At 35.1% G+C, this 12,646-nt stretch overlaps 1 protein-coding gene across 8 annotated transcripts in view; it reads left to right on the forward strand.

Annotated features, from left to right (window-relative positions):
* The window catches only part of CHD7 (chromodomain helicase DNA binding protein 7), a 241,360-nt gene that overhangs the window by 193,358 nt on the left and 35,356 nt on the right, over positions 1 to 12,646 (forward strand). For all 8 annotated transcript variants that reach the window (XM_056823954.1, XM_056823960.1, XM_056823961.1 and 5 more), the window contains exons 13-15: positions 3,875 to 4,051; positions 9,199 to 9,342; positions 11,823 to 12,078. In XM_056823954.1, coding sequence (XP_056679932.1) covers positions 3,875 to 4,051; positions 9,199 to 9,342; positions 11,823 to 12,078 — 577 coding nt within the window. The remainder of the gene's footprint in view (positions 1 to 3,874; positions 4,052 to 9,198; positions 9,343 to 11,822; positions 12,079 to 12,646) is intronic.

Genomic DNA, 12,646 nt, shown 5'->3' on the forward strand with positions numbered 1-12,646 from the left:
GGTGATAAAACTTCACTGGATCTTGATTTCATAATCTGTGAAAGACAGGAGTTGGACTAGATGATCTCCAAAGTTCTATACAGAACTAAATCTATAATCCTATTAACTTCACATGACTTTGTCTTTCTATACTTGGTTAAAATTGGGGGTTGGGGGGTAGGAGGATAAGTTTATGAAGGAGGGAACTTGGCAGACCAAAGATAAGAATATTTTATTCTTTAAAAAGATCTATGTGAAGCCAAGACTTTTCGGTTGAGCAGTGAAACAATACTGTTTTTAAAATATATATTATTTATTTTAAGTACCCTTAAAATTTTTTTTTGAGTTCCAAATTTGCTGTCTTCCCTCAGCCCCTCCCCAACTCACTGAAATGGAAACAAATGATATCAATCACACATGTGAAACTGTGTCAAACATGTTTTTCATATTAGTAATATTACAAATAATAATAATAGGGGTGAGAAAATTATATTTCAGTTGCACTCAGAGTTAATCAGTTCTTTCATATCCCTCTGATCCTTTAATGTAGAAGTTACTAATACTAAATGTCATGTGATCCTGCTGTGGCTCCACAATATATAAATTATTTCTTTGTGGCTCCTTAAAATATTTTCTTCTTGACATATGAGTTCTGTGATTTGACTATAATATTCTTGAGGGGTTTTCACTTGTAAATCTTATTTAGGAATTAATTGATGGATTTATTGGATTCCATCTGCTTATATTTTTATCATCTGGATCTAAGATATTTGAGCAGTTTTCCTTGATTATTTCTTTATATATGATACCTAGGCCCATTTAGTTTTTTTTTTAAATAATTTTTATTTGATCATTTCCAAGCATTATTCATTAGAGATAAAGATCATTTTCTTTTCCTCCCTCACCCCCCATAGCCGATGCGTGATTCCACTGGGTTTCACATGTGTTCTTGATTCGAACCCATTTCCATGTTGTTGGTATTTGCACTAGAGTGTTCATTTAGAGTCTCTCCTCAGTCATTTCCCCTCAGCCCCTGTAGTCAAGCAGTTGCTTTTCATTGGTTTTTACTCCCACAGTTTATCTTCTGCTTGTGGATAGTGTTTTTTAGATCCCTGCAAGTTGTTCTGGAACATTGCATTGTCCCTAATGGAGAAGTCCATCACCTTCGATTGTGCCACAGTGTATCAGTCTCTGTGTACAATGTTTTCCTGGTTCTGGTCCTTTCGCTCTGCATCACTTCCTGGAGGTTGTTCCAGTCTCCATGGAATTCCTCCACTTTATTATTCCTTTTAGCACAATAGTATTCCATCACCAACATATACCACAATTTGTTCAGCCATTCCCCAATTGAAGGGCATCCCCTCGTTTTCCAATTTTTTGCCACCACAAAGAGCACAGCTATGAATATTCTTGTACAAGTCTTTTTCCTTATAGCTGGATCAAAGGGCAGACAGTCTTTTATCACCCTTTGGGCATAGTTCCAAATTGCCCTCCAGAATGGCTGGATCAATTCACAACTCCACCAGCAATGAATTAGTGTCTCCACTTTGCCACATCCCCTCCAGCATTCATTACTTTCCTTTGCTGTCATGTTAGCCAATCTGCTAGGTGTGAGGTGATACCTCAGCGTTGTTTTGATTTGCATCTCTCTGATTATAAGAGACGTACAGCACTTTTTCATGTGCTTATTAATAGTTTTGATTTCTTTGGCTGAGAACTGCCTGAGGGCATGCCCTCGCCCATTTATCAATTAGAGAATGGCTTGATTTTTTTGTACAATTGATTTAGCTCTTTGTAAATTTGAATAATTAAACCTTTGTCAGAGCTTTTTATGAAGATTGCTTTCCAATTTGTTGCTTTCCTTCTGGCCCATTTACTTTTCATCATGGCTTATCTCTTCTCAGTCTATTTTTAGAGTATTTTTTTTTCTGGGGATATATTTCACATTTTCTTCTATTTTTTTTTTTACTTTGTTTTACTATTTCTTGGTGTCTTCTTTTTTGATGTCTACTTGCTCAATTCTAATTTTTAAATAATTATTTTCTTCAGTGAGCTTTTGCACCCCCTATTCCACTTGGGCTATTCTGTTTTTTCAACAGTTCTTTTCTTCAGTGAATTTTTGTGCCTCTTATCATTTGGATAATTTTTTTTAAGGTATTATTTTCTTCAGTATTTGGGTGTTGTTGTTGTTGTTGTTGTTGTTGTTGTTGTTTTGGCATCTCTTTTACAAAGCTGTTAATTCTCTTTTCATCATTTTCTTGTATTACTCTCATTTTTCTCCCTAACCCTCACCCAGTTTTTCCTCTAACCCCTCCAAGAATTCTTATTGGGCTTGAATATAATTAGCGTTTTCCTTTGAAGCTTTGGTTATGACTATTTTCACATTGTTGTCTTCCTTTGAGATTGTATCTTGCTCCCTGCCACCATACTAGCTTTTTATGTTCAGGTTGTTGTTGTTATTGTTTTCTCATTTTTCTAGCCTATTTTGTGACTTTGAACTTTTATGTTAAAGTTGGGCTTTGCCCATTGGTGTTGGGAATGCACTGTAACAAGATATAGGCTTTTTTGTGCTACTGTGTTCAAAGTGATTTCTGGGGTTCTACAAGTTTTTGTTGCTTCTAAGGAGCTGTGATCTGGAGAGAGGTATAGTCACTGCTCTTGTAATATGCACTCTGGTCTTTATCCAGGAATGTTCTCTGCTCCCCTATAGCCACAAGTACTAGCACTCCCCTTGACTTTGTTACTGTGACTGACCTAGATCCCCCTACTTTCTTTTAGCCACAAATGTTAATGCTCCTTTCTACCTTGGAACTCAGACCAGTCCCCTTCTTTCTTCATGACAGACCATAAATGTTTTTCTGCCCTGATACTGTGACCCAGAATTACATATGATCAATAGAGTTAGCAATCTGTGCCTTACACTCAGTATGAGTAAAAAGCTCCTTGTAATTTTTTTTCTGACCATTTGTCCATCCCCCTTACCACCTCTGGGTTGAGACTTCCTAAAGCTGCTGCTGCCTCTGAAGTGGCTATCTCTAAGGTCCACCTATGGTGCTGCTGCTGCTTGCCCTCTGGGCTAGCTTTAAGTCCAGAATCATTGACCCATTCTGCCAACTTTCTAAGTTGTCTTAGGCTGGAAAAATATCTCAATCTGACTTTTTGTTGGTTCTACCACTTATTTGATTTGAGAAATTATTGCTTGTAGGGGAATAATGGGAGGGTTCACCTAGATTGCTGTCTGTACTCCTTTATTTTGGGTTTCTTTTAATACAGGGTCTTAGAATTAGAAAGGATATCAGAGTTTGATAGTGAAAAGATAGGCTAATCTCAGGATATGAAGAAATAAGAAAAGGTATTGAAAGGGAATTTGTTGGGACTAAGATATATTTCTGGAGGTTATTCTAGTAGGAAGACCCTTATACTTCTTTGCCCTTATACTTCCAAAGTCCTGATACCTGCCCATGTCTTTTGAAACCTTTGCCTTTGACCTTCACCATGAGCGTCAACTTCTGATGACTAGGAACTGGAGGAGCCTCCAATTCTGCTATATATAGCCAGTGGGGGGGGGGGGGGCTTGGGGGTGGGGTAGGGAGAAGCACTATTAGCATCTGAAACCTATACTCTGAATGGATTTTTTTTCCCCAGAAATATTGTTATACACAATGTTAGTATAGTTCTTTGTTTCAAATATATTATGAAAGAACTAAGCTTTTGCCACTGTGTTTGGGAAACCCTGCATACCATTGTTCCTACACAGAAACAACTTACAAATCACAGATGATGAATTGTGGGAATACAAGCTATTTATAAGTGGGGGCTACTTGTTCTTCAACACAATATTTAGTGTCATTAAACTGTAAGCTAGCATATTAAATCAGTACTTTCTCATTAACAGGGTCGAGTTATAAAGGGGTCATACAAGTTTCATGCCATCATCACTACATTTGAGATGATCTTGACTGATTGTCCTGAGCTGCGGAACATTCCATGGCGCTGTGTAGTCATTGATGAAGCCCATAGGCTGAAGAATAGAAATTGTAAACTATTGGAGGGACTCAAGATGATGGACCTGGTAGGTGATACCATCCCTTTATATATGAAAAAAAATTTTGTTGTTAGTGATTACTGCACGTGCATGCAACTTTAGAAATTACAGACAATGAATAGAAGTTAGGACATTCAGGTTAAGCTGTGATTTTGGTTTGTGGTTACTCTGTTTACAGAATTTACCAATGATTATGATTAAGCCACTTAATGTTACAGAAAATATGAACTTCTATTTAACAAATGCTTTCTCTTCCTGGTTGAACCATTTGGCAATGGAAACCATAATTTCCCAAGAGGCCATAGAATATAGTAGACAGTATGATACCATGGAAGAGAACTGGCTCTGTAGCCAGAGGACCTATTGCCCTTGAGATTCTGGGCAAATCATTTAATTTTCATAGGCTTCACTTTTACAACCTGTAAAATGAAGGAATTGGACTAATAGGCTTTTAGGTTTTTGTCCCAGTTCTAGATGCATGATTATGTCATCTTTTGTCACATTAAATCTAATGCTGAATATTTGTTTCCCTGGATTAACTTCATTAAAAAGTTGATTTAAAGAAGATTAGAGAAGTGGTTGTCTACATTTTCTTAGTTTTACACCCTTTACTACAGAGAAGTGTTGATAAAGGGGAGTGCGATACAAATATCCAAAATTTCCTGAACTGACTCTCAAAAAATGGAAGAGAATGTAATATCTACCATCTTTTTACATATGGGAGTGGGGGAGGGGGGTGTTTGTTAATTTTACTCTTCTACTTTCCCTTCCTTTATCTTATTCTTCCATACTTTTAAATTTGGATGATATTTTGTTTTCCAAGTTAAAAGCTTTAACTTGAATTCCCTGAATTCTGTTTAGTAATATCACTCTCAAACTTTGCTTAGTTAGTATAATTTTTCTTCTTAACATTTTCTTTGAGTTCTGTGGTGTTAGATTTTCTCCTTCCCAACCAACCTCAACTATTTTCCTCGCCCTCCATGACTGAACACTCAAATACAGACATAGACACACACACACAGACACACACAGAGTGGTAGAAACAGACAAGGTTGTTGTTATGTCTCTTTCCTTTTACAGAAAAAAGCAGTTATGATTAAAAGAAAAATTAATATAAAAATGCTAAACTTTTCTAATCATTGTTGCTGTTAATGAGATAACCTGGGTATATGTTAGATGTATTTTAGTCAGTGCCAAGATAACTTACTATTTGGTTAGCCCTATTCCTTATAATAACACTGTTCATTCTATCTTGGAAAAAAAAACCCATCATAAACGTTATTGCTACAGGTGTACTTTAAAAAAAATTAATTATTTGATGACTAATCCAATGTTGTGAAGGGTAAAAATGACCCACAATATTTTTGTTGTTTTGAAAGGAAGAATGCTGGGCTCACTGAAAGAACATGTCTAGTCAAATAGGAATGTAAAAACAGATTTAGAATGAATTTATTGTCAGAAGCCCTGGGTTCAAATCCCTCTATTCTGCCACATACTACTTATTGGCCTTGGACAAGTGACTTATATTTTCTGGGTCTCATTTTTCTCTTCTGAAAAATGAAGGAATTGAACTAAATAGGTCCCTTCCAACTCTCTATAGTATCCTATGATTTTTTTTTTTATTACAGTGAAACTATACTTACTCATATATTGGAACAGAGGCCTACAACTTTTAGGAAGGTCATGTTTTTTTCATAGACGTGCCTATTGATTTTAAGTTTGTTGTCATACCTGTACTTCCTCAAATATATGTCTATCATATGTGTTTATTAAATTGTCTTTTTCTAAAATTAGTTTCACGTTCAACATGATTAATTGTGCTACAAAAGTTTCCTTTATCCCTTTATCATACACAATATGTTTGCTGATTTCTGGAAACTGACTTATTGTCACAAGGTATATGAAATCATTTATAGGTAGTGATACTTAAATTCAGAGGAATTATTGGATGAGAAATTGTAGCTGAAGTGATTTTAATATTAATTTACTGAATATCATCCTGTAGTCATAGTCAATAATTTTGTCTTTCTCAACAAGAAAGATGTATTCGAGATTATGGAGGAAATTATATTTTAAGTTATTTTATACATTGCATAAAATTAAAGTCTAAAAATTTAGAAGACTGCAAGAAAGCTACCTCTAGTTCTGAAAAGATCATTGCCAAATAACACAAAACTCTCACTTAAAAGAAACTTAAAACAATATTAAATATGTCCTTTCTGACCATTCTTCCCAACAATAGGGCACAATAAATAGTATGTAAATAGTATGTAGTGGTTTTGAGATGACATCTCCTAAACTGCTGTTCACATTTATAGTAGGTATAGTGAGCTGATGTCACAAGGACTGGTTTGACTAGAATGATTCCAAAATAAAGCAATTAACTAAAACAAAATAGACTTCACTGATATCTTTTACCAATTCTCCCCACTTCCTTTTAAACCCCCCAAAAGCAAAGATATAAACAGCACACCCAAGGACTATTGGCTACTAGTGTGCTATTTTTTAAAAAGAAGAAAAAAATTCATATAGAATTTGAAAGGCAATGATTTCTCTCCTTATTCATCATCAACAAGAAAGGATTGTGGCAGAGATGGTAGTTCATTGATCCTATTATGTCACCTTTCATTGTCAGGAGACCCTACCCAAATAAAAAGCTGCCAAAATGCAATCATATGGACATCATTCAAGTCAGACTTAAAAGAATGGCAAAGTTCATGAGCCTGATGGCATACCCATTGGCATCATTGAGCTCAGAAGTGATAAGCCATATATACAACCTATATCCATTCCATCACATTTATATGATTCTGTGTTAATAGTTAATTATTTGATCTTTCCATCGTGAGTTTCATGCCCAGATTTATTCAGCTTTTCATATATAGTTCTTAGGTTCAACCACTGCCCAAGCAGCCTCAAAGGAATCTTGCTGGGAGGGAGGGAGGCTTTGGAATAAAAAGGAGCTCTTCTTCTGAAGCATGTTTATGTTGAAATTTTAAAAAAAGGTATTAGATTATTTTCTGAAATCATAAGCTTTTCAACTCAAAATTTTACATTGCACCACTGTAAAGGTTATAGTAATGAACTTGGACCACTGAAGTTTTTCTATCTCAGCAGCCTATGGTCTTATTCAAAAGACCTTGAGTATCATATGAGTGGTCTCTCAGGAAAAGCTGGATGACCACTTGTTGAGTATGCTTTTTTTTTTTAAAATAAATCTTTATCTTCTATCTTGGTATTGCTATCATTAGGTAATGATACTAGGCATTGCTTCCAAGGCAGAAGAACAATAAGAGCTAGGCTGTTGGAGTTAAGTAACTTGCCCAGGGTCATACAGCTAGGAAGTGTCTGAAGCCATATTTGAACTCAAGACTTTCCATCTCTAGGCTTGGCGCTCTATCCACTAAGCCACTTAGCTGCCCTGTGGGAATTCTTTTGAAAGTAGGAATTGGACCAAATAGCTACTCAGGTCTCTTCCCGTTCTGAAATTAGTCAATTCTTTGAAAAATTATTCAGGAACAGAGTGCAATAATGATTTTTCCCCCCTCATATAAGTCTGTATCCAAAGTCATGCAAAAAGAACTGGGCTCTATTTGCAGATATAATGCATGAGCAAATGATTCAATAAGGAAAAGAAAATTTTCTCTTCTTAGTCATGGGAGCCCTACACACTGTGTGGAAAATAGGCATAAACAGATAATCTGTAAGCCTGGTACCATATAATTAGATGTTAGATGGATTAATTAAGAGATAAGGAATACAATGGATTCCAAGTAAGGTAAGATTATACCCATTGGTATATATTACATCTCATTCTGTATTTATTGAGCACCTATAGTTATTTGTTATTCAAACACCTTTGGATTTCAGGCTACAAAATGATCACTGTGAATCTTTTGAAAAAGTTTCTATCAGCAGTGTCTAAGAGCAACACAGTATGAAATTGTGAAATAAAGTTAAGACTAATGAGGCTCCCAAGCATGGTCATAGCAGTGTTGTTGTAATTCTAGCAATTGCAACTTAACTTTTTTTGTTCTGGATAGGTCAGGGAATAGGTGATAATAGGAGGACAAAAGACTGCTATAAAGTAAGCTTTAAAAGTTCTATAACAAAACTGGACAAACGAAAGAATACTGAGCTCTTGATGAAGCTCAATGTTCCTAGCTTTAAGCCATAGACACTTCAAATCTCAGTGTCTTTGTGAACATCAAGCTTTGTTTTGATTTTTATTTGGCTCCCACAAAATATGAATTTTTACTTAATATAATAAAAATAGCTTCTAGAGAGCAAATCAGTATGTCACATAAATATATACTACTTCCTCCCTCCATATATAGATGTAGAGGTTAAATATGTGCCAACATTTTTTTATCCTCATGTATTTTCTTTATTCGCTTTTTCCTTCACATATTTCCTTGATCAGTGGATGGTTACTAAAAGTACAAGTACAAAAATTTTTGGTGTTTAAAAAGAGATCCTCATCATAGATAAGATAGGGAATTACTAAATGAAAGGAACAATAGATAAAAGATCAAAAAGGGAAAAAAAGGGATACCTAGTTTTAATAAAAGTGTAACTATCCTTAAAACAAAGTTATAAGTTAGTACTTACTTAATAAATAGAGGCCAGAGAATCTAGGAAAAGATTGACCTCTATCAGCAAGTTTTCAAGCACAAACCTTCACATGTTATAGCATGTAGAAGAACATCCTCTGTCTCTATGAGTTATGCAGGAAGGAGTTGGAGAAATGACAACTCTTACGTGTTGACTAGAGAGACAAACATTGTGTGAAACTAGGGATTTTAGCAAGAAATTTGAATTTGGCAGAGAGCATTGAGCCTTATTGGCCCTGATATGCTATGGTACTAAGATGTTGACCCAGTAATTCTCCCAAGTCATCTATATTGGAGTCTGTGAAATTCTGGAGAGGCTTCAAATATACTTGTTTCCAGTATATATCCTCATGGAAGGTAAGGATTGTGTTTTCCTGTGTCTCCTCTTCCCTCTTCTCAATAGCACTTTTCTCTGCTCATAGTTAGGTACTTAAGATGTTGACTGACTGACAGACTGTAGAGAGTTAAGATGGAGAAATATAGCACTTGGGAGGCTCTAATCTTAAGAAATGAGGTTAGTTTCAGTCACTTTGATCAACTACCTCCTTTGCCTTCTAATAGGAACACAAGGTGCTGCTGACTGGTACTCCATTACAGAACACAGTGGAAGAGCTCTTTAGCTTGCTTCATTTCTTAGAACCAACTCGCTTCCCATCTGAAACCACTTTCATGCAAGAATTTGGTGATCTGAAAACAGAAGAGCAGGTATTTATCTCGTATAATATATATGTTAGACATATATATGTGTATATACATATACGCATATATTTATGTTAAAAGACTATGCCATGTTAACATGGAAATGTTTTGTACAGTTTCACATGTATAATTGATGTTATATTGCTTGACTTCTCAAAGGGTAGGGGGAGGAACTGGAGGGAAGGAAAGCATTTGGAACTCAAAACTGAAGAAAAAGAATGTTAAAAATGAATTATGATTGTTTAAAAAAAAAAGACTGTGCCATGACATCACTTGTATAAAGGATAGTATATTTCTTCCTTTGCAGTGGGTGGGGAAAAGGATAGAGGGAGGGAGAGAATTTGGGGCTAAAAATTAAAAAATAGAGCTATAGCTAAATTGGGGGGACATAAGGAACAAACAAATAAAGTCAGTACTAGACCTCACTCTTTTTTTCAAAAATAGGGCATTCTGTAGTACACTGCCTATAGTTAGCCTTGGTTTATGTTTGATTAATTTAGCTGAACTTTTTTCACCTACTTTTCTTTTTGAATCTTTGTTCCAAGCTTATTGAGGCAGTTTATTGAGTAAATTTATATCCATAAATGATGGTTTTAAAAAAGATGTCAATTAAAACAAACAATAGAATGTCTATGCCAGGAATAGCAATATGAGATGAAAAGGGTATTGGTTTTGTCAGTAAATATTTTAGATAATTGAAATTTTTGAAATGCAAAAAAAAAATTGTTTTCATTCTTTTAGATGGAAATTTTTCTTAAATATTTTTCACACCCTTGTGACTTTATTATTTTATTGATTAATAAAGGTCATCATCATAAATATTTAGTGCACTTTGTTGTTGGACAGTGATGTCCTGCTGTGTGGCAAGTTAACCTCTGTCTTCTGCTAAATTCCCTGAGTTTGCATTAATTGGTAGATCATCTTTCTCTTCCCTTCAGTGATACTCTCAAGGATTATTGGGGTTTTTGAGGACTATCTGCTCCTATGCTAAATAATCTCAGACCAGATCTTGCTATTTATTGTGAATGCATGGCCTATAAAATGTGTTTCATTTTAATGTGAGATATTTATACCTAGACTCGATTTCTGCTGCCTCTGTTAACTCACTCTGCCTCATCATCTCACTACTTTGGTCTTCTTGCCACCTTTCCTCTTGCTTTTCAGTTTATACTGTTAAACTGCCTATTCATTTAGATTAAGTCAGACATGAAGATTCTGCAGAAGAAACAACATAGTAAATTACTATGTGTAGGAAAGGGGGCTGAATAAAATATATGGGCTCTGTGAAATTTTTATGCTTATTTCAAGGTTTGTTGGCTACTCCTAGAAATTAGAGGTTTTTAAGTTTAACTGTGCTTGATAAGTCTAGTATTACTATGCTTACATTCTTGAAAATCCTATACATTTATTAGACTACCTCCATTTGCAAAGTTACTGTAAACTTTACTTCAAGCTCAAATTCTCTTTGTCATCATGTTGATTTTTAGGTTTTTTTTCTCATTTTGTTTTTTGTTTAATTTTCTTTAATTTGCCTGGGTGCCAAAATATTTGAGGAATATTTCAATTTATGCAGCTCATTGTGTAGAATATTTTTTTCATCAGTAGGCAAATGGAAAGATAGAAAGTAGGAGTTTAGAAGTCACATCCTCCTCCTCTTGAGAAAGTTTTTTACTTTAGTAATTACTCAGCAGCAGAAGAGAGCTAAGACACTCTTCCAACTGAAAGTATCCAGTGCTTCTTGTGTGATCTTAAGCCTTTGTCCCTACTATTATTATGGCCAAAGGCAAATAGGAAGCTTTGATTGATATAGGGTTATTTTTCTTAAGTTTTTAATGTTATTTAGTTATAATTCAATAAATATTTATTAAGCACCTACTATATGCCAGACAGTGTGCTAAGCACTGGGAATATAAAGAAGAAATAGAAACAATCTCTGCCCTTAAGAAGCTTCCACTCTAATGAGAGAAAACAACACACAAGAAGATGCTGAAAAGCTGATAGAAGGGAGAATGGCCAACAAAGGACAGCTAGCATGGGGCAAAGTTTTCCATGGATTCAAGATTGAGAAGAGCTGATGATGGAAAATGAAATTCAGAACTGAATAGGAGACATATAGAGTCAATAAACATTTCTTAAGCACTAGCTGTACCAGCCACCCTATGCTAAGTGCTGGGGCTAAAAAGGAACATTAAAACATGGATCCTCCCTTCAAATAATGTACATTCTAATGTGGAAGACACTATGTAAAAACTGTGTGTGTACATGATATATACAAAATTAATGGAGAAAATTTCAGGTAATGAAATCTTTTTTGTGAATTGAACTATTCAACTTTCATAGGTGTCAGTAATGAAAAGGATGATAGGAAGGGTTAGGAAAGAAAAAATGTCTAGCAAGTATTTCCTCTGGGAAGGTAGTTTTAATATGTGAGTTAAATCATTATGCACTCATTTGCCAAAAGTATGTTGTGTTTGGGGTTTTTTTAGGTGCAAAAGCTTCAAGCTATTCTGAAGCCAATGATGTTACGACGCCTCAAGGAGGATGTAGAGAAGAATTTGGCCCCCAAAGAAGAAACCATTATTGAAGTTGAATTAACCAATATTCAAAAGAAATATTATCGTGCCATCCTGGAGAAGAATTTCACATTTCTCTCCAAGGGGGGTGGTCAGGCCAATGTCCCTAACCTTTTAAACACTATGATGGAATTGAGAAAATGCTGCAATCATCCATACCTTATCAATGGTAAGCTTACCTATTTAGATCTTATTTGATTCTTGTCAAAATACTGTGTACCTGTTGAATGTTCATTGCATTGAAAATGCTATGATTTTAAACTACTTTTGAATGGTGACTGGCACCATCAGCTGGCCTTTGCTCCTTGGCTAACTCCTCTTGATGGCTGTAGACACAGCTGATTCTTTGGCACAGCATCTTAGCTCAAAAGGAGATGAGCAAATCTCCTTGGCAGAGTATATTAGGAAACTCAAAGATGTTAAAGGGAGATCAGCACCTAATTGAAGTAATTATCCTGATTTAGTCAGAAGAATTGGATAAAAACTTTGAAAAGAAGAGAGAGCATTGGAACTGTTCCCAAATATTTTATGCTGGGAATACATCCTTGAGGATTTTCTGTTGCTGGAAGGATGCTGACAAATGGGGCATCCCTAGAATAGCATTTCCCTTTGAATGAAGAGAATAACTTATAACTTTGGTATGAAACTATTTTGTGTCAGAATTATTAATGACTTAATGGGAATTTTCATTTTCCCTCACACAGATTTTCAGGTACCATATCCTTTCAACTAATATA

Source organism: Monodelphis domestica, chromosome 3, assembly GCF_027887165.1.
Source record: "Monodelphis domestica isolate mMonDom1 chromosome 3, mMonDom1.pri, whole genome shotgun sequence".
In the NCBI taxonomy this organism is placed as follows: domain Eukaryota; kingdom Metazoa; phylum Chordata; class Mammalia; order Didelphimorphia; family Didelphidae; genus Monodelphis; species Monodelphis domestica.